The 22,246-nt window shown below is 44.5% G+C and overlaps 1 protein-coding gene across 5 annotated transcripts in view; it reads right to left on the bottom strand.

The window, feature by feature from the left end:
* Nucleotides 1-1,276: 1,276 nt before the first annotated feature.
* mta2 (metastasis associated 1 family, member 2) overlaps nucleotides 1,277-22,246 on the bottom strand; it is a 79,208-nt gene continuing 58,238 nt past the window's right edge. For 4 of the 5 annotated variants that reach the window (XM_060855840.1, XM_060855842.1, XM_060855841.1 and 1 more), the window contains 3 exons: nucleotides 19,663-19,694; nucleotides 11,515-11,663; nucleotides 1,277-2,365 (listed from right to left, as the gene is read on the bottom strand). In XM_060855840.1, coding sequence (XP_060711823.1) covers nucleotides 2,233-2,365; nucleotides 11,515-11,663; nucleotides 19,663-19,694 — 314 coding nt within the window. In that variant the 3' untranslated portion in view covers nucleotides 1,277-2,232. The remainder of the gene's footprint in view (nucleotides 2,366-11,514; nucleotides 11,664-19,662; nucleotides 19,695-22,246) is intronic. The other variant, XM_060855845.1, reaches the window with a different exon arrangement.

Here is a 22,246-nt window from a genome sequence, read left to right as displayed (position 1 = left end):
AAAACTTTTACTATCCTCCTTTATATTATTGGCCAGTTTACCTTCGAATCTCATTTTTCCTCTGCGTATTTCCTTCTTAGTAATCCTCTGTTGCTCTTTAAAAGCTTCCCAATTCTCAGTTTTCCCACTTATCTTTGCTATGTTATACTTTTTCTCTTTTAACTTTATATGCTTCTTAACTTCCCTGGTCAGCCACGGCCACCCATGCCTCCTCCTGGGATCTTTCTTCCTTTTAGGAATGAACTGATCCTGCAACTTCTGCATTATACACAGAAATATCCGCCATTGTTCCTCCACGGTCATCCCTGCTAAGGTATTGCACCATTGAACTTTGGCCAGCTCTTCCCTCATAGCTCCATAGTTCCCTTTATTCAGCAGAAATATTGTCACTTCTGACTGTACCCTCTCCCTCTCAAATTGCAGGTTGAAGCTTATTGTATTATGGTCACTACTTCCCAATGGCTCCTTCACTTCGAGGTCCCTGACCAATTCTGGTTCGTTACACAATACCAGATCCAGAATTGCCTTCTCCCTGGTCGACTCCAGTACCAGCTGCTCTAAGAATCCATCTCAGAGGCACTCCACAAAGTCTCTTTCTTGAGGTCCAATACCATCCTGATTCTCCCAGACTACCTGCATGTTAAAATCCCCCATAACAACTGGAGTAACATCTTTGCGACAGTCCAATTTCAGCTCAGGAGGGGATGGCGAGGGAGAGAGGGGAGGGGATGGGTGGAGGGAGAGAGAGGATGGGATGGGGGGAGAGAGAGAGAGGAGGGGGTTTGGTGAGAGGGTGCAGTCCAGAACAAAGGAGTAGAACCACGAGTGATGTCAGGAAGCAATGCCTCACATAGGGGCTGTGTGCACGCGCTGGGGGAGGGGACTGTGGGGTGACAGAAGTAGAAGTAGAATTCTTCTCCTTCCCTGGACAAAGATAAACAGATTGGGAAGCATCAAGTGAAATTTCTCTAACCAAAGTTACTATGTTTGTGTTGGTGACAGAACTCTGGGTAGAGGTGGCTGTGAGCTCAGATCAGCCAGGAACAACCTTGATGCGGCTGAATGGCCTCCTTTAATGAAATCACACGGAAAGGGCAAACGGAGTCAGCAAATGAAACTCAGACGGTCACCTCAACGTCATGACACCATTCACCTCCAAAACAAGGCTCCTCAGCAACGAGAGGCTGATAGATAGACTCTGACACCATGTTAGAAGGTACATGTGGACTCCTAGTAATTTGCAGCAATGAAAGCCTCTGCATCACAAGACAACAAGTAGAGTGGAAAAAAACAACTTTAATTTTTTTTATACAAAAGAAAGGTCTCTGTGTCCGGTTGCACCTCTTTAAAAATTTCCGGACTGCGCAGCCCAAAGAACAAAACAAAACACCCTGGAACTGTCCGCTGCCTAACCAAACGTGGGGAAGAAAGACTTCCTTGGGTAATCTGGGCGAGCACTAGTTTAAAAAGCAGCAAGAAAAATAAAAAAAGCACACAAAATATTATCACCGTATATCAATAATCCCGATATCAAACTGGGCAACTCTATCTTTCAGCTCAGTATTTTTAAAAAAAAGTCAGTACAAGTTTTTCCCAAAACATGATCATCGAGAAATTCATTATTCAGGTTCACAATTATACCCTCGTGGGAGTGGGAATGGGAGAGGGAGTGGGGAGAGACAATAAAATTGAAACGGAAGCTTGGAATGAAGCAGTTGGATTTATATACATTGCTCTACACACTGCGTTTCTCGGGGATGCACATGACTGGTGGAGCAGGTGGAGAGTGCAGGGCCACAGTCCAGTCAGAAACAGAAAGGGAAGGCTTGGGGCGAATGGGTGGGGAAGTGATGAGAATCCTTTCTGTTTTTGTGAATTCCCTGAACATTTGAGAAGGAGCTGCGTGTTTGTGTGTGTCCATGAGTGGGTTATTTGTGTCTGTGTTTAAATGTGTGTGCATGTTCACATTTGCATGCTTGTATGTGTGTGGACACATATGTCTGTGCATGCCACCCCCAGACAAGCCTGTATGCTCATGTGTCTGTGTCCCCAGACAGGTGTGTGTGTGTCCAGGAAGGTCAGTGTGCATATATAGGTCTGTGTGCAGGTGTTCAGCAGGGTCTGTGCAGTGTCTCGGACAGGTCTGTGAGTGTGCCTGTGCATGTATCTCGACAGGTGTGTGTGTGTGTGTGTGTGTGTGTGCTTGTGCCTAGACATGTCAGACCAGTATGATCAGTCCTCCAGGATGATGGGCTCCCCTAGGCCAGCTGAGCGTGATGAACCCATGAGTTTCACTTTAACTTGCACAGAAGGTCTTCGTGCAGCTCTCCGCATCTCCGATTGACTCAAAGCTTTCCGAATCATCCTGCAAAAGATCGAAACAAGGAGAAGTTAACCTCATATCAAAAACTCCAACTTCTTCAGGTTGGTTTCTGCAGTAATGATGCACCCAGGAACAAGGTGACTTCCTTATCTTGGGCAAGTCCCCTGATGGAGAAAGCAAGACGAGGAACAAACATTAGATTAGATTACTTACAGTGTGGAAACAGGCCCTTCGGCCCAACAAGTCCACACCGACCCTCCAAAGCGCAACCCACCCAATTCCCCTACATTTAACCCTTTACCTAACATTCGGTGCAATTTAGCATGGCCAATTCACCTGATCCGCACATCTTTGTGACTGTGGGAGGAAATGCAGACACGGGGAGAATGTGCAAACTCCACACAGTCAGTCACCTGAGTCGTGAATTGAACCCGAGTCTCTGGCGCTGTGAGGCAGCGGTGCTAACCACTATGCCACCGTGCCGTGCTGAAGTTACTCCATTAGCTGGGAGTTGAAGAGACAGATTCTCGGCCTGGTAAGCATACATTCTCCAGATAGAGATCCTGATCTTAGCAAGAGTTCTGTCCACAGCACTTTACTGCCCAGGCTCATTTTCATGTCGATACCATAGTTCAATCTAACCGCTTCAGAACTTTGCAGCAAAATCACTTATCTTGCTGTGAGCTGAAGGAACCATTCTGTGCCCTGATGCTGCTGGTTACTGGGGACACACTTGGTTTCCAAGTGCACTATTGTCTAGGGTTCCACCAGTCAATTCTGTCCTGAAGTTAAAACTAAAACAAGCTAATTTTTTAATGGTAACCCTCCAAAAACAAACGTTAATGGCCGCAGGAACTGGAGAAATGATAACATGTAGAGAGGATATGTAGCAAAGAATATAGAAGGATAGGATTAGCTAGAAATACTTGTTTGAATATGGAGGGTGGAAGAAAACTCAAGCTTATAACAAGGGATTTTCCTGCCTCCTTCAACACTAAGAAAACATCTACATAGAGACCTTTTAGATGCTGATGCTAACATGCTAAACAATAAAAATCCACATTTACTCCTTAACTAATGGTGTTCAATTCTGGTCACCACATTCCAAGGAGGATGTGAAGCCTTTGGAGAAGGTGCAGAGAGGTTTACCAGGATACTGCCTGGATTAGACGGTATAAGCTATAAGGAGAGGCTAGAAAAACTCAGACTGTTTTCTCTGGAGTGGCAGAGGCTAAGGGGAGACTTGGTAGAAGTCCATAAAATTATGAGAGGCATAGATTGGGTGGACAGTCAAAGGTGAGGTGTCTAATACTAGGGGGACATGCATTTAAGCTGAGGGGGGGGCAAGTTCAAAGGAGACATGAGTTTTATTTACACAAAGTGGTAGGAGTCTGGAATGCACTGCTAGGGGTAATGATGGAGGGGTGTTTAAGGAACTTTTAGATAAGCACAAGATGCAGCAAGGAATGGAGGGATATGGACCAAGGGCAGGCAGAAGGGATCAGTTTAATTTGGCGTCATGTCTGGCACAACATCGTGGGCCGAAGGGCCCATTCCTGTGCTGTACTGGTCTATGTTCTAATGAAGAGGTTGCTGAAATTACAAGAGCAAAAATAACGGTTAAAAAGTGACCTCCAGAAATCCCTGGATTGGAGCTGGAAGAGCTGCAGGGGTGAAGAGGAGAGCAGCAGCAAGGTGGCAGTTGAACGATGGAAGCCAAGGAGTGGCTGCAGATAAGGGATGGTCCATGTATGAGGACGGGGATGCAAGGCAGATGAAGGAGGCAAGGCTATCTTCAGGCAGCAGCAGCAGAAATGGATGGATGGAATTTGGTGAAAGAAAATAGATGTGATATTTAACAAATAAAAATCAACAAGGTTCCATTAATGGCTCAAACTGTCCAGCCAATCACACACTGACTGAGCTGGCTGGAAGCTTCTCAGGTAAGTCAGTAAAACTGCTGCTGCTACTAGCCAGTGCCACAATCACTCCTTCCTCTACTCATTTGCAGGGTGTGGTCATTGTTGGTATTGTTGATCCATTCCCTGGTTGCCCCCTGCTGAAAGCATCACTCGCTGACTTTGATAATATTGGAGAGCAACTTACAGGTCAAGCACATTAGATGTGAAAGAGAGGAGGATGTGAACAGTTTACCCTGGTGAATCAGTCAGATTTTTTTAGTCACAATCTGACAGCTTCACAGTTATTTTTGATTCTGGATCTTTTAATAAGGCCAGGATTTAAACAGGGAGAAAGTAGGACTTCAGATGCTGGAGATCAGAATTGAAGACTGTAGTGCTGGAAAAGCACAGCCGGTCAGGCAGCATCCGAGGAACAGGAAAATCAATGTTTTGGGCAGGAGCCCTTCATCAGGAATGAGGCTTGTAGGCCAAGGCGGCCGAGAGATAAATGGGAGGGGATTAGGGCTGGAGGACGAAGTTAACAGGGAATGTGACAGATATATGGTGGTGTGGGTGAAAGTGATAGGTCGCAGGGGTGGGTGCACCACATAGGTGGAAGGAAGATGGACAGGTAGGGCTGTTCAAGAGGGTGGTGCCAAGTTGGAAAGTTGGGACTGGGATATGGTGGGGGAGGGGAAATGGGAAACTGGTGAAATTCACATTGATCCCGTATGGATGAGGTGTCCTTCCTCCAGGCATCAGGTGGTATTCAGAGGTAGACAGAACATCCCCATCCAAGGCCTCATGGAATCCTTCCACATCTAACAGAAATTTAATTGTATTCCCACAAACGTTACCTACTGTATGCATTGCACCTGATGTGGTCTCCTCTACACTGGGGAGATAGGAGACCAACTTGCAGAACATCTCTGGGACACCTGCACCCACCAACCCCACTGCCCTGTGGTTGAACACTTCAACCCCCGCTCCCTCTCCACCAAGGACATGCAGGTCCTGAGCCTCCTCCATTGCCAAACCCTAACCTCCTGACACCTGGAGGAAGAACACCTCATCTTCCGCCTTGGGACCCTACAACCACATGGGATAAATGTGGTTTTCACCAGTTTCCCCATTTCCCCCTTCCCCCCCGACTCTTCAATCCAGATTTAAATTCTCAAACTTCCGTGTGATTCACACTCTTTGGGTTATTAGTTTAGACTTTGGGACTTTTGTCTAATAGCATTCCCAGAGGGAGTGAGCCCTGGTAAAGGTATCGATAGAAACTGTGCATATATTATTGCATCTCCACAGGCTGACTTCAACCTTTAACCATTCGTCTGATGTACTTCTCTTAGAGCTTTGCAAGAGAATTAAAGTTAAAACTCTATCAGCTTTGTTCACTGCTCCCATGATTTATTTCCTGGCTATACCCAGCAGCAGCCTGGAGATTAATTTTTAATTTCTGGATATTTCAGCTCAATTCGTCATCATAAACTAAAAGAGTACTTCCCAAATACTTGCCCACTGTGTTGAGGCATGGTCAAAGTTGTTGAATGAAAGCTGAGAGAGCAGGGTGCAGGAGAGAGACCTGTCAGAGAAGATACGGGGTAGCAGCATAGGCTGTTCTTACTTACTTAGTGGGAACTGCATGGTGGTTGTTCCTCAGAAATCCCAACTCCCCACTCCACTTGGGGTTCCTGACTCCCAGTTTGGCAAGCTCTGTTGCAGAAGCTCCTAGGCACAGTTAACCATGTTTGAGGTTTTTTGTCCTTGTTGGAGGGTCTGGGGAATTGAGTGGGGTGCAGGAAGGGAGGGTGAAAGGAAAGGCTGGTAGGTATAGGGAATGCTGGATGACAAATGAAATTAAGGGTCTGGTTAAGAAAAAGGAAGCATATGTAATGTATAGACAGGATAGATCGAGTGAATCCTGAGAAGAGTATAAAGGAAGTAGGAGAATACTTAAGAGGGAAATCAGGAGGGCAAAACGCGGACATGAGATAGCTTTGGCAAATAGAATTAAGGAGAATCCAAAGGGTTCTACAAATACATTAAAGGACAAAAGGGTAACTAGGGAGAGAATAGGGCCCCTCAAAGATCAGCAAGGCGGTCTTTGTGTGGAGCCACAGAAAATGGGAGAGATACTAAATGAGTATTTACTGCGGAAAAGGATATGGGAGATATAGACCGTGGGGAAATAGATGGTGACCTCTTGCAAAATATCCAGATTAGAAAGGATGAAGTGCTGGATGTCTTGACGCGGGTAAAGATGGATAAATCCCCAGGACCTGATCAGGTGTACCCGAGAACTCTGTGGGAAGCTAGAGAAGTAATTGCTGGGCCTCTTGCTGAGATATTTGTATCATCAATAGTCACAGGTGAGGTGCCGGAAGACTGGAGGTTGGCAAATGTGGTGCCACTGTTTAAGAAGGGTGGTAAGGACAAGCCAGGGAACTATAGACCAGTGAGTCTGACCTCGGTGGTGGACAAGTTGTTGGAGGGAATCCTGAGGGACTGGATGTACATGTATTTGGAAAGGCAAGGACTGATTAGGGATAGTCAACATTGCTTTGTGTGTGGGAAATCATGTCTCAGAAACTTGATTTGAGTTTTTTGAAGAAGTAACAAAGAGGATTGATGAGGGCAGAATGGTAGATGTGATCTATATGGACTTCAGTAAGGCGTTCGACAAGGTTCCCCATGGGAGACTGATTAGCAAGGTTAGATCTCATGGAATACAGGGAGATCTAGCCATTTGGATACAGAACTGGCTCAAAGGTAGAAGACAGAGGGTGGTGGTGGAGGGTTGTTTTTCAGACTGGAGGCCTGTGACCAGTGGAGTGCCACAAGGATCGGTGCTGCGTCCTCTACTTTTTGTCATTTACATCAATGATTTGGATGCGAGCATAAGAGGTACAGTTAGTAAGTTTGCAGATGACTCCAAAATTGGAGGTGCAGTGGATAGCGAAGAGGGTTACCTCAGATTACAACAGGATCTTGATCAGATGGGCCAATGGGCTGAGAAGTGGCAGATGGAGTTTAATTCAGATAAATGTCAGGTGCTGCATTTTGGGAAAGCAAATCTTAGCAGGACTTCTACACTTAATGGTAAGGTCTTAGGGAGTGTTGCTGAATAAAGAGACTTTGGAGTGCAGGTTCATAGCTCCTTGAAAGTGGAGTCGCAGGTAGATAGGATAGTGAAGAAGGCGTTTGGTATGCTTTCCTTTATTGGTCAGAGTATTGAGTACAGGAGTTGGGAGGTCATGTTGCGGCTATACAGGACATTGGTTCGGCCACTGTTGGAATATTGCGTGCAATTCTGGTCTCCTTCCTATCGGAAAAATGTTGTGAAACTTGAATGGGTTCAGAAAAGATTTACAAGGATGTTGCCAGGGTTGGAGGATCTAAGCTACAGGGAGAGGCTGAACAGGTTGGAGCTGTTTTCCCTGGAGCGTCGGAGGCTGAGGGGCGACCTTATAGATGTTTACAAAATTATGAGGGGCATGGATAGGATAAATAGGCAAAGTCTTTTCCCTGGGGTCGGGGAGTCTAGAACTAGAGGGCATAGGTTTAGGGTGAGAGGGGAAAGATATAAGAGAGACCTAAGGGCAACTTTTTCACACAGAGGGTGATACATGTATGGAATGAGCTGCCAGAGGAAGTGGTACAATTGCAATGTTTAAGAGGCATTTGGATGATTATATGAATAAGAAGGGTTTGGAGGGATATGGGCCGGATGCTGGTAGGTGGGACTAGATTGGGTTGGGATATCTGGGTCAGCATGGACGGGTTGGACTGAAGGGTCTGTTTCCATGCTGTACATCTCTATGACTATGACTCTATATGGCGGTACTGGAGAAATAAATGAGCTGGCCTACCTCAGCACAACCTCAACCCCCTGACATGTGCTGACCACGTGTTCCAAAAAGTGAGGAAAGGGGGTATTATTTATTTATTCTTGGGGTAACAGCTTAAGACTGACAAGCTGGATTGAGTAAAACCGCAAAATGAAAAGGAAGAGAAGTGCCAACAAGGCGAGCCTTCAGACAAAATGACTGCCACTATTTTTCATTCAGAAAAGGAAGACGTCATGTGCTGCAGACAAATAACAGACTGCAATGATCATAATTAACCAGCTGGAGGCAGCAATGTCCCAGAACTGTACAAGTCACACATGTCTGCTGACACAAAGCAGCCTACACACTGAGAAAGCATAGCATTTGGGCAAAATGTTTTAATTCCCTGCCACCCACCCAGCAAGCAGCTAATTCTCATGTTCTCAACATTCTCAAAGATTCAGATCATTCTTTCTTGACAAAGGCAATAATTACTGATAGCAGTAACCCAGCAGGCTGGACCTATTAGCAGCTGCTGTACTTTTAACGGAGATTGGGTATTTCTCATTTTGCTTGGGTCAATTCCCTGTCATGACGAGCTTACACAACAGCTGATGAATCTCGGAGCAGCAGCAGATAATTCTAACAATGACAGATGCTTTAATCACATGACCCTGAGATTACGAGGTGGTAGGGCTTTGAATGCTTGGAAATTGCATGGGTGGTGGGAACCGGAAGCACAACTGATGAAGATGTTACAGGGTTCTGTGCTGAGTAATGCTTGTTAGGCTGTGTAATCTTTTAATGCAGGGAACCATGGGATAGGGAAAGGCCATTTAGCTAGGCACGGTTGTTCCCGCCAATCTGCAGTCAGACCTTCCACTAAACTCAATGCAGAAATCTTGAAGAATTAGAATTCAGAGGTGTGAGTAGTGTAAAAGATTTCAGAAAGGCAGGATGACTAACTTGGTGGCCATTACAATTTAATGGGGATAGGTGTGAGGGAATACATTTCAGGAGGGAAAACAAAGGCAACATTGGCAGTTGAAAATGAATTATAACCTTGGTGCCCAAATGTACAAGCCCCTGAAAGTTCATATTGGCGCAGACATATGAGAAAGGCCAACATCATTTGGAGCTTTATAAATGGGACTTGGAGAATGGAAGAGAGAATGTAAATTTGTAAACAGCATGTTTGATCCCAGTAAGAGGATGGTGTGCAGTTTTGGATATTGTATTGTATTCAAAATACTGAACTCTGAGGAAGAAAGTTATCAAGATAATGTCAGTAATGGCAAACCATAGCTATGAGAGAGGCCAAGATACTGAGACTGTTTTTACTGCAGCCAATAAGTCTTCAGAGAGACTCACCAAGATTCTCTCAACATCACCTTCCAAACCCACAACCCATTTTCATCTAGAAGGACAAAGGCAGAAGGTACGTGGGAACACCACCTCCTGCAAGTTCCTCTCCAAGCCACTCACCATTCCATGTTTTTTCACTGCCGCTTGGTCAGAATCCTGGGGCCAGCAGCATTGTTCGTGTCCCAACAGCACACGGGCTGCAGCAGCTCACCCACCACTTTCTCAAGGGGCAATTAGTAGTGGCCCAGCCAAAGTAATCCACATCATTTTTCAGCCTCTTGAACATCTCCAGTTCTCACTGCTCCACCATTGGTGGCTGCACCCTCAGCTGCCTGGGGCTGTATGCTCTGGAATACCCTCCCTAAACCTCTCTGTGCACCACTTCCTACCCCCTCCGTCTCTTTCAGTCACTCGTTAAATCCAAACTCTGATCAAATTTTCAATTGTCTGCTCCAATCACTCCACTAATTTAGTGTTATCTGTGTTCTGCCATATTACCCTCCAGTGAAGTCCTTAACCTGTTTCATTAACACAGGTACAGCTGTTTTATGTTTCCTTCTGTAATTGAATTGTTAATGATGCTCACCCTTTAGCCTCACACATGGGGAAGTGCAGATATTCTGCATGACAGACTGCAGGATAGGTAGGTAAATGGGATTTATAGAACGCTGGAGTCAGTAGACTTAGCTTGAGCCAACATCCATCCTAACTGCAGCACAAGTGAGTCACAATGTGAACCCTAAGTGTGCAAGTGAGGAATTAGCTGTGCAACACGTAACTACTACTAAAAAGTGGTGACTTACCAAAGAGGCAATTCAGTACACTGTGCCGAGACCCACACTCAAAGATCTATGTAATTGGTCCCAATGCCCCTCCACCTCACTCTATTATGTCCTACATTTTTGTTTCATATTTTAAGTTTTAACTTTTATTTAAAATTTGTTGATGACAGGATACGGGTGTCCCTGTATGAGCCAGATTTATTGCTGATCCCCAGCTGCTGCTGGCTGCTTTCTTGAATGGCTACAGTTCTTGGGATGTAGGAATACCCACAATGCCATAGAAACAAAGTGCTGGAGAAACTCAGCAGCTCTGGCAGCGACTGTGGAGAAAGAAACACAGTTCATGTTCACTCTTCTTTGGAATGCAGTGTTGTTAGGGAGGGTGTTCCCGGATTTTGACCAAGTGACACTAAAGGAATGACAATATATTTCTAAATCAGGATGGTATTTAACTTGGAGAAGACGTTTGCAGGTGGTGGTGTTCCATGCATATGCTGCCTTTATCTAACCAGGAAGTATAAGTCACTGGCCTAGAAAGTACTTTGTTGTCAAAGAAACTTTGTTGAATTGCTGCACTGCATCTTGGAGATGGTAAACATAGCTATTGGTGGTGGAGGGAGTGATAGTCAAGTGGACTGCGTTGTTCTGGATGATGTTGAGCTTCTTGAGTGTTGATGGAGTTGCATTCATCCAAGCAAGTTCCACCATTTTCTTAAATTGGGCTTTGTAGATGGTGTGCAGGCTTTGGGGAGTCATGAGGTGGATTACCTCTGAAAGCATATCGAAACGCTTACATCATGCTTTCAGGCAGTGCACCCCATATCACATTTCTCCTCATCTCCCCTCTATTGTCTGTTAGCTTAAAATTGTGACCTTTTTGCAGGGACTAAGCAAAGGTGGATAAATGAAGTACAAGTTGAGACGAGTGATCTAAATGAATTTCATTGAGTGTATTGAAAGACTGAATGGTCTTCCTCCAGGGAGTGAGTGCTTATGAACTGATTCTGCTGTTAAACTGACTCTAGTATACAAACTACTGCCCATATGATCACAAGGACATTAAGACTAAACTCAAAAGTAACAGCTTTCAAATCAAAACCCACTGGCCGTAACCTCATAACTCACCTAAAATGGTTTTACATGGTTGGTTCAATGAATAACATATGCCTTTGCCCCCTCCATGAATGTTCAATTAACCCACAGACACATTTAAGGAAGGAAGGAAGTCAAGAATCTTTCCATTCCGTCAATTCTGGCTGTCTCTTTCTTGCCCTAAGCCCTCTCCCTCCCCTCCATCTCATGGTACACACCTGGTATGGTCTGTTGCCACGAAGACAATCGGGTCAGGGGCATCTCCAGGGTTCAATTTCTGCCGTTTAAACGCTGGCTCAGTGCCACCTCGCTCTGTCTTCACCCCAGCAGAAAAGGGTCTGCCACTGGCTGAATGGGGGCTAGCCGTCTGCAACAGTCATAACGCATTTCACCAAAATTAGAGCTTTCTTTTCCTGCTCATTCTAAGTGGGTCAATTATAAAGACTACATTAAGTGAAGTATTAACCCAACCGGTACCCATGAATAGAATCACTAACTAGTAGTCGTACATGCTAATAGTTTTTCTCAAAGGCTTCCCAGGAATGAAGCAAACCTCGCTTCAAGCTACAATGTTAAGACAGAGCTGACCATGGATTGTAGCCCGGATGGGCTGAATGGCTGCTCTGCTGTGGCTGGCACTTCAGCAAAGAGAAGAATGAGTGTGACCCCACAGGGATTCTACAATACTCAGGGTTATATGCTTTTAAATTAAAACAAAACTCAGGAAAATGTGAGACATTCCATTCCAGGACTTTCAAATCTAGGTAGGACATTTTAGAGGGGAGGGGGAGGAGGAAAAGGACAAGAAATTGGACTGATCCAGAAATGAGTGTGATGACAGGGAGTGATATCGGAGAGGGAAGGGTAGGGAATAAAGAAAAGAGAGGAGAGAAAAGAACGGTGAAATTGGGGAGAAGTGGGGCAACAGGGAAAAAGTAGGGGAAAGAGGAGGTTGAAGGGGATAACAGGAGGTGGACATGGGAAGAAACGGTGATGGAAGGGCTCACATAACAAAGCTGCATTATAGAATGTCTTTCACAGAACAGGTGCTGGCTCTTCGATAGTTCTCTCCACCCAGTCCCTAGTCCAGGTTACTGAGGTCAACTGTTGTAAACGTTTAATGGCATTTATGCCCAGCTCGCAGGGGGTAGACCATAAATCAAACTTGTGGCATTCCTGATCAGGGAGCTGTCAGATTAACCTGCCCAGGTTTGCCCAGTCAGACCACCATGTGTAAATGTGAGAAAGGTGTGTGTGACAAGCCTCATTTTAGATGTAAGAGTACATAACTAACAATGACCCTGAAGTGCTGCACCCTCAGCATCTCTCCAGTTCAGCATTTATCCTGATACTTCCATGTGATCAAGGATAGCATCTCTGCCTGAAGCTTTGGATAGATTATGAGTGTAAGAATTCAGGATGTATGTACTGTCATACAGCATGGATTCTGCCCTGATGCCTGTGCTGGCTTTTTAAAAAGGTTATCCACAATTGGAAGCTTCAGAACAGGAGGTGGCACTACATTTTATTGAGTCTATTCTATCATTTGCTGATCAGTGATGGGAGACCCACTGAATCCAAGATCTTTTAACACCTTCAGACAATAGTCTCCAAACCATAATCCTTAGCTTGATTTACAGGATGTCCGACCGAATTGACTCTGTTCAATATCTCAAAGCCTTCAATGAAATCATCTCAACCATCTGGAAAAGCAGTGGCTGCAGTTTGAATGCTTGTGTCTGAGAAATCTTTGCTGCAAATCCTCTATCAACATCAATGTATCCGTCTGGTGCCCAGAACTAAACATTAATGCCAATTACCTGCACTGTATACCCAAAGGGGTCCACAGTTCTCCTTTCTCAGTATTCTGAAGTTCCAATTTAATCTGCTTCCACTGCCCTATCAGACAGCATTTTCAGATTGCACTAATTCACTATGAAAAAATAAGTCTTTATTTTCACTATCAAAAAAAAGTCTTTATTTTCTTTCTGGCTCTTTTTGCCAGTCACCTCAATCCTCTCTCCTCTGGTTACTGACCATCCATGTAAAAAAAAAAGTCTTTCCATATTCACTTTCAAAACCATTACTGATTATGAGATCTGTTAAATATTACCCTTTAATGCTCCAAGATAGAGTAAAGCTCCCTCCACACCATCCCCAACAAACACTCCGGGACAGGGACAGCAGAGGGTTGGATACAGAGTAAAGCTCCCTCTACACTGTCTCCCATCAAACACCCCCAGGACAGGGACAGCACAGGATTAGGTATGGAGTAAAACTTCCTCTACACTGTTGTTTCCCCCCCCCCCCTTCCCCATCAAACATGTGCAGGACAGATACTGCATGTGGTTCAACACGCTCTGGACTGTCCCCATCAAACAGTCCAGGAGGCAGGCTGCTTGGTTGTGGCAGCTATTATAATTGAATTATGAAGCTTTCCTCAAGTAATAAGTATGCCTGCCAGAGAAGAAAAGCAGAAACAGTGTCACTTGCTCAAGCAAGGGCCTCGGAGGCTAATTTTAACTGCCTCCACTTCCCCCAACTGAGACCAGGAAATCAAGCTGGGAACCTTCTGTGTAGGTGTAAATTAAGTGTTCTTTGCAATGCTTCTGTAAGTTTTTGAATATTCAACAGCAAGACAGAATTTTTTAAACTCATTCACGGGATGCGGCCATCCCTGGCTAGGTCAGCATTTATTGCCCATCCCAAATTGCCCTAGACAAAGGAACGGTCAGCTGTCTTCTTGAAACACTGTGGTCTTTGGCACCCCCACAATACTCTTTGGAACAGGTTCCAGGATTTTGACTCAGTGACACTGAAAGAGCAGTGATGGATTACCAAGTCAGGGTAAGACCATAAGACCGTGAGATGTAGGAGCAGAATTAGGTCTTTTGGCCCACTGAGTCTACTCCATCATTTGACCATGGCTGATATGTTTATCAACTCTATTCTCTTGCCTTCCCCCACCATAACCCTTGATCCCCTTACCAATCAAGACCTTGTCTATCTCGGTCTTAAATACACTTAATGACTTGGCCTCCACAAGCCTGTGCGGCAATAAGTTCCACAGTCACCATCCACTAGCTGAAGAGGTGACTCATCTCCGTTCTAAAAGGTCATCATTTCATTCTGAGGCTGTGTCTTCAAGTCCTAGTCTCTCCTACTGATGGAAACATCTTCTCCATGTCCAATCTATCCGGTCCTCTCAGTATTCTGCAAGTTTCAATGAGATGCCCTCCTCATCCTTCTAGATTCCATCGAGGACAGACCCAGAGTTTGCAACTGCTCCTCATATGACAAGCCCTTCATCCCTGGGATCATTCTTGTAAACCTGCTCTGGACCCACTCCAACACCAGCACATCTTTCCTTAGGTATGAACCATAAACCCGCTTCGAATATTGGATGGTGAGAGACTTGGAAGGAAACTTGCAAGTTGTGGTGACCCCAAGCATTTACTGTCACAGAATCCCTACAGCGCAGATCTGTTGGTTGTGGGATCACTTAGCTTTATCTAACACTTGCTGCTCATGTGGTTTGCAACACAAATAGTTGTATTCTGTAGCTTCACCAGATTGACACGTTGTTTTCAGGAGTCTGCTCCTGGCATAACCTCCTGCATTCTTTATTGAACCAGCCTGGCTTGGAAGTTATGGCAGAGTGTGAAATATTCCAGGCAATGAGGTTGCAGATTGTAGGAAAATAAAATTCTGTTGCTCTGATGGTCCACAGCAGCTCCCTAATTCTGAGCTACCAGATCTGTTCAAAATCTATTCCAATTAGCAAGTATTCTCAATGTGAAGGTGGGACTTTGTCTCCACGAGGATTGTGCAGTGATCACTCTTATTGATACTGTCACGGACAGACACATCTGCAGCCAGCAGATTGGTACCTGAGAGGTCAAATTTGCTTTTTATTCTTGGTGTTCTCACCACATGCCATGGACCCAGTCTAACAGCTATTTCTTTTAGAACCTGACCAGCTCGATCAGCAGTGCACCTGGCGAGTCACTCCTGGTGATGGACATTGAAATACCCCACCCAGAGTATATTCTACACACTTGCCATCCTCAGTGCTTCCTCCGAGTGTTGTTTAACACAGAGGAGTACTGATTCGTTAGTTGGAAAATGACAATACGGGGTAATCAGCACAAGGCTTCCTTGCCCATGTTTGATGGGGCCCTTAGTCAATGTTGAGGTCTCCCAAGGCAACTCCTTCTGAACTATATAACACCGTGCCACCACCATGGTGGGTGGGACAGGATCTGCTTAGGTTTAGTGATGTCTGGGACACTGTGTTACGTATGTTTCCTGAGAATGACTATATGTCCGTGACACAGATCTCCTGATGTTGGCACTCGCCCCCACATGTTAACAAGACGTCCTTTGCAGGGCCGTCAGGGCTGTTCATGCCAGTGTCATTTCCAGTGCCGAAGTGATACCAAGTGGTCAGTCCCATTTGATTCCTTTTATCATTATTGTTCCGATCCAACAGAATGACTTGCTCAGAATTTCAGAGGGCAGATGAGAGTTAACAATGCTGCTGTGGGCCTGGATTCACAGAGATAAGACCTGTAAGGATGACAGATTTATTTCCCTAAAAGAACATTAGTGCACCAGATGGGTTTTCACAGCAACCAACAATTTTTCATGGTCATCATTAAACCATTTTCTAATTCCAAACATTTCAAATCAAAACAATTTTCAACATTTGCCTGTGATGGTTTTAAAACCAAGTCTCCCACAGCAATAGCCAGATTGTTATTACTAGCCCAGTGACAACACCGCCACACAGTCTGTAGATTACTAGCTCAGGGACAACACCGCCACACCATCTGTAGATTACTAGCCCAGTGACAACAACGCCACACTGTCTGTAGATTACTAGCCCAGTGACAACACCGCCACACCGTCTGTAGATCACTAGCCCAGTGACAACACCGCCACACCGTCTGTAGATTACTAGCCCAGTGACAACACCGCCACACCGTCTGTAGATTACTAGCCCAGGTACAAAGGTAAACTGGCTAATAATATAAAGGAGGAGAGTAAAAGTTTTTTTAGGTATGTGAAAGGCAAAAAAATGGTTAAGACTAAAATTGGGCCCTTGAAGACAGAAACAGGGGAATATATCACAGGGAACAAACAAATGGCAGAAGAATTGAATTGGTACTTCAGATCTGTGTTCACTGGGGAAGACACAAGCAATCTCCCCGAGGTAACAGCGACTGAAGGACCTGAACTGAAGGGAATTTATATTTGGCAGGATTTAGTGTTGGAGAGACTATTCGGTCTGAAGGTTGATAAGTCCCCGGGGCCTGATGGTCTACATCCCAGGGTACTGAAGGAGATGGCTCGAGAAATCGTGGATGCGTTGGTGATTATTTTCCAGAGTTCGATAGATTCGGGATCAGTTCCTGCGGATTGGAGGGTGGCTAATGTTGTACCACTTTTTAAGAAAGATGGGAGAGAGAAAGCAGGAAATTATAGACCAGTTAGTCTGACCTCAGTGGTGGGAAAGATGCTGGAGTCTATTATAAAGGATGAAATTGCGACACATCTGGATAACAGGATAGGACAGAGTCAGCATGGATTTATGAAGGGGAAATCATGCTTGACTAATCTTCTGGAATTCTTTGAGGATGTAACTCTGAAGATGGACGAGGGAGATCCAGTAGATGTAGTGTACCTGGACTTTCAGAAAGCCTTTGATAAAGTCCCACACAGGAGGTTAGTGAGCAAAATTAGGGTGCATGGTATTGGGGGCAAAGTACTAGATTGGATTGAAAGTTGGTTGGCTGATAGGAAACAAAGAGTAGTGATAAATGGTTCTATTTCGGAATGGCAGACAGTGACCAGTGGGGTACCGCAGGGATCAGTGCTGGGACCGCAGCTTTTTACAATATATGTTAATGATATAGAAGATGGTATTAGTAATAATATTAGTAAATTTGCTGATGATACAAAGCTGGATGGCAGGGTGAAATGTGAGGAGGATGTTAGGAGATTACAGGGTGACCTGGACAGGTTAGGTGAGTGATCAGATGCATGGCAGATGCAGTCTAATGTGGAGAAATGTATGGTTATCCACTTTGGTGGCAAGAATAAGATGGCAGATTACTACCTCAATGGAATCAATTTAGGTAAAGGGGCAGTACAAAGAGATCTGGATGTTTTTCTACACCAGTCAATGAAGATAAGCATGCAGGTGTAGCAGGTAGTGAAGGAGGCTAATAGCATGCTGGCCTTCATAACAAGAGGGGTTGCATATAGAAGCAAAGAGGTTCTTCTGCAGCTGTACAGGGCCCTGGTGAGACTACACCTGGAGTACTGTGTGCAGTTCTGGTCTCCGAATTTGAGGAAAGACATTCTGGCTATTGAGGGAGTGCAGTGTAGGTTCACAAGGTCAATTCCTGGAACGGCGGGATTACCTTACACTGAAAGACTGAAGCGACTGGGCTTGTATACCCTTGAGTTTAGAAGACTGAGAGGGAATCTGATTGGGACATAAGATTATTAAAGGATTGGACACTCTGGAGGCAGGAAACAGGTTTCCGTTGATGGGTGAGCGCCGAACCAGAGGACACAGCTTAAAAATACAGGGTAGACCATTTAGGACAGAGGTGAGGAGAAACTTCTTCACCCAGAGAGTGGTGGCTGTGTGGAATGCTGTACCCCAGAGGGCAGTGGAGGCCCGGTCACTGAATTCATTTAAGAAAGAGTTGGATAGAGCTCTCAAAGATAGTGGAATCAAGGGTTATGGAGATAAGGCAGGAACAGGATACTGATTAAGGACGATCAGCCATGATCATATTGAATGGTGATGCAGGCTCGAAGGGCAGAAAGACCTACTCCTGCACCTATTGTCTACTGTCAGTGACAACACCACCACACTGTCTGTAGATTACTAGCCCAGTGACAACACCGCCACACCATCTGTAGATCACTAGCCCAGTGACAACACCGCCACACCGTCTGTAGATTACTAGCCCAGTGACAACACCGCCACACCATCTGTAGATTACTAGCCCAGTGACAACACCACCACACCGTCTGTAGATTACTAGCCCAGTGACAACACTGTGGATTACTACCCCAGAGATGACACCACACTGCCTGTAGTTTACTAGCCCAGTGACACCACCACATTGACTGTAGATTACTACCTCAAAGAAAACACCACTACACAATTGCCATGCAAGCTGCTTTCAGGAAGGATCGCCTGTGTTGGCTTTTATCCTATCACTTACCCAGCCCTCCAGTCTGTTCCACAAGCAAACTACCACATGCCCTTTAATTCTGAAACAAGAGTACAGTCTGCAAATAAAATTTCTCCTTCATTTATTAGTTGCGAATCAGGTTGGTTTCACATTCATATCATGTGTGGAGTATCAGTTTTTGTGCTGTGTTCTATGATAGGATGAGAAAACATTATCTCACTGCAGGAGAATCTTCCTTCATAACCCAATGCATGATATGTAAAGAAGTCAGTTTTGAACATGTTCATATAAGCATTAAAAACATGGATCCAATAATGTAATTTTTGGTCTAAAGAATAGAAATTTCTTTGAAATGGCAATCATTGTCAATCTGGAAATTGTCTCTTAAAATATGAGCTGGTCAGAAAGATACGGAGCCCCACTGTGTGAGGGATAGGATTAACATCAGTAGAGATACAGTCAGTAACATAAGGCACTGGAGGTAAGTGGCAACTCAGTGACAGTGTGAGAGAGCTCGATTAACATCAGAAGAGATATAGCCGGTAACATAGGGCATGGGGGAAAGGGATTGCTGAGTGACAACATGATGGAGCTGGATTAACATCAGCAGAGATAAGTCAGGAACTCAGGGTGCAAGGGGAAAGGGATTACTGAGTGACAGTGTGAGGGAGATTTATTAACATCAGTAGAGATACAGTCAGTAACACAGAGAACTACGGAGGAGAGGGGTTCCTGAGTGACAGAGAGAAAGGGATTTACACCAGTCAGTAACACAGGACATTTGACAGGGTGGTGGGGTTTACTAAGTGACAGTGTGTGGGAGCTGCATTAACATCAGTCAATAACTCAGGGCACCTGGGGAGAGGGCTTATTTTACGAAAAAAACTAGGTAAACCAAAGAAGGTCAGTACAACAGGATTAATCTAGTTTGGATCCTTTGCATTATCCCCAGCTCAGTAATTCCTGTCTTACTCTCTGGAGAACATACAGTGAATTGGATCAGTCAGAGGTGATGGACAATCAATTTTGTAAACTTGCTTCTTGAGACTGAGGAAAGCCTGACTGCTTGAATTAATGGCTCTGTATATTGAGCACTTTAGCTTAGTCCATTGAGATGCCATAACATATTGACAGCTATCCAACACTTACCACCTGTCTTATGTGGATGGGACTTGGTGGTCCTGAAAAACACGAGAAGGTGGAAATACTAGGGTTAGTGTATTTACAAAAAGGAATGGCAAATTATATAGAAAACTAAGTAACTTTCTCATTATTCTTCCACCCCAAAAAGATATTCAAAGTGCACATGACATTTGAGGTTAGATCTCTGCAGGGTGGCAGGGTGGCTCAGTGGTTAGCACTGCTGCCTCTCAGCGCCAGTGACCCAGGTTTGACTCCACCCTTGGGTGACTGTCTGTGTGGAGTTTGCACGTTCTCCCCGTGTCTGCGTGGGTATCCGCTGGGTGCTCTGGTTTCCTCCCACAGTCCAAAGATATGCAGGTTAGGGTGGATTGGCCATGCTAGAATACGAGTTGATAAAGTGTGGCACTGGAAAAAGCACAGGTCAGGCAGCATTCAAGGAGCAGGAGAGTATCCTTCAACAGGACTGACCCATAATATTCAGAGATGTGTAAGTTAGCCATTGAAAATGCAGGGTTACAGGGATATAGCTGGGTGGGATGGTCTTCAGAATGTTGGACTTGTTGGGTTGAATGGCCTGTCTTCACACTGCAGGAATTGTATTCTATTCTTAGGTTTCTGCGATTTCAATAAGACAGTACTGGGGAATCCCAAGCATATAACTTTCTTAAGGTGTCCAATTTAAACACAGCAACAGCAAATAAACTACAATACAACTCTGCTAGTTACACCCTTAATTGGTCCCCATAGTCTGCACGACGAACAAGCGGACACAATTTGGTGCATTGATCAAACCCAAGAACAAAGTTCAGGTGCTGTCCTCTGTACTGTTACTGGAGTTTATGTCCTACTCTTCTGTCACCTCCATCAGAATTACCCACAGTGTGTGGTGGCCCTCCAAATAAAAATCTTTCAGGGAACATAACCAGGATGTTTGCACTAGTTCATTTCTTCGTTGCTCCCTCACACATGGACCTAGAGACAGTGTGTGACAAGCCAACTCTCAGTCCTAAGGGCATGAACCAGAGGCTACCTTGCCACATATTTATAAGGGACTCCTTCTCTACAACTTCCTCAGAGGCTATTTGGGTTGCTATTGCTTTGTTTTGGAGTGAAAGATAGTGGGTTATGGGCAACTGGTGCCTAAAGCTGAGTGCCCACTACTGTTAACTTAAAGCTGCCAGTCAATGGGCAAAATCTCTCACACCGTCATTTGAATTCCCGCTCCCTGTAGTATAATACCTGCAATTAGTGCAGCTTGTGGAGATGGTCACAATGCCTAGCACTCTCCCCCTTATCTGTGCTACACTCCTGTTCTACCTTATTAATGTGAGAACACTCTATGGAAAGGGTTAATAAGACAGCCTGACGTTTGCTGATGTTATACTGCTGGATATCATCTTCGTATGGTAATAATGACCTTTAGATTTTTACTTGTTAAATAAGGAAGCACAAGTCAATTTAGATAAAGCGATCGCTGAACTATTGAAATAGAACTGACCTTAAAGCAATGGTCAGTTTAGTTACTAATTAAAAGATATTCCAGTGTAGACTGATCCATCTATTTCAGAAAGCTCTAACCAGTTGGTAAGTTCTGCAGAAGGAAACATTTGGAGATGCATCTTTATTTTAGAAAAAAAGTAGGAATCAATATGGAACGGTACAAATTGAACAATTAAAAGTTTCACTTAATGGAATAGCAATTATATGAGCATAAAGTAGAACTATTGTTAAGATAACAAAATCACAAAGTTGCGCCAGTGGAAAAATTAACTCATTAAACTACATTATTGATAAGTATCAGATTTCTTATATGGAAGCATGTGGAATTGCATTGTATAATGTAGGATTATGTGGATTGTCACAAGGCAAAGAATCTTGGAGGTCATTCAGCCCCTCCAGCCTGTTCCACTGTGCATGAAGGTCCTGACTGCTCTGTGAAACATACTCCAGGCATCCACCTTTGCCCCACCTCCCCATTTCTGTGAAAGTTATCACAAATCTAACAACCTCACATTTAAAATTAACAATTCATCCAGCATAAATTGCATGGACTACAAAAGAAACTTTCAAAATTTGACCATCTTTTGTGCACAGAATAGGCTCTAATTTTTAGACAATGTCCCATGCATTCAACTGTAAATATCTCTATCCACCCATTGGCTCCTCTTAATACCATCAACATTTCAATCGAATCACACCATAACTTAAGTCAGCAGGCAGTAGAACCCCAGTTTATGAATTTTGACCAGACTCGATGAGCCGAAATTACAGAACCAATAAAGAAGGTGTAAAAAGGTGATTATCGGACCAGTTAAGTTGGATTGGTCAAACCCTAAAGTAGCCAAGCTCAGAGTTTTAGTAGTTACCACCGAGTCCTGAGGACAGGCAATCTCATGCAGATTGCCACTCTCGCTCTCCCTACTGTTCTTTTACAAAAGGAGAGAGTTCCACATTTCCGAGAGGAGATTCTGCACCACTGCTTCTTCAGAAATGTGGAGTCATACTTCCATTGTGACGGCTCTGTTCTAGCACCAACTATCAGAGGAATCAAACCACACCCCCTTTTCACAGCAGTCAGCTGCTGTATTCT

The sequence above is a fragment of the Hemiscyllium ocellatum genome, chromosome 46 (assembly GCF_020745735.1).
Source record: "Hemiscyllium ocellatum isolate sHemOce1 chromosome 46, sHemOce1.pat.X.cur, whole genome shotgun sequence".
Classification (NCBI taxonomy): Eukaryota; Metazoa; Chordata; class Chondrichthyes; order Orectolobiformes; family Hemiscylliidae; genus Hemiscyllium; species Hemiscyllium ocellatum.
This window is presented reverse-complemented; position numbering and strand designations above follow the sequence as displayed.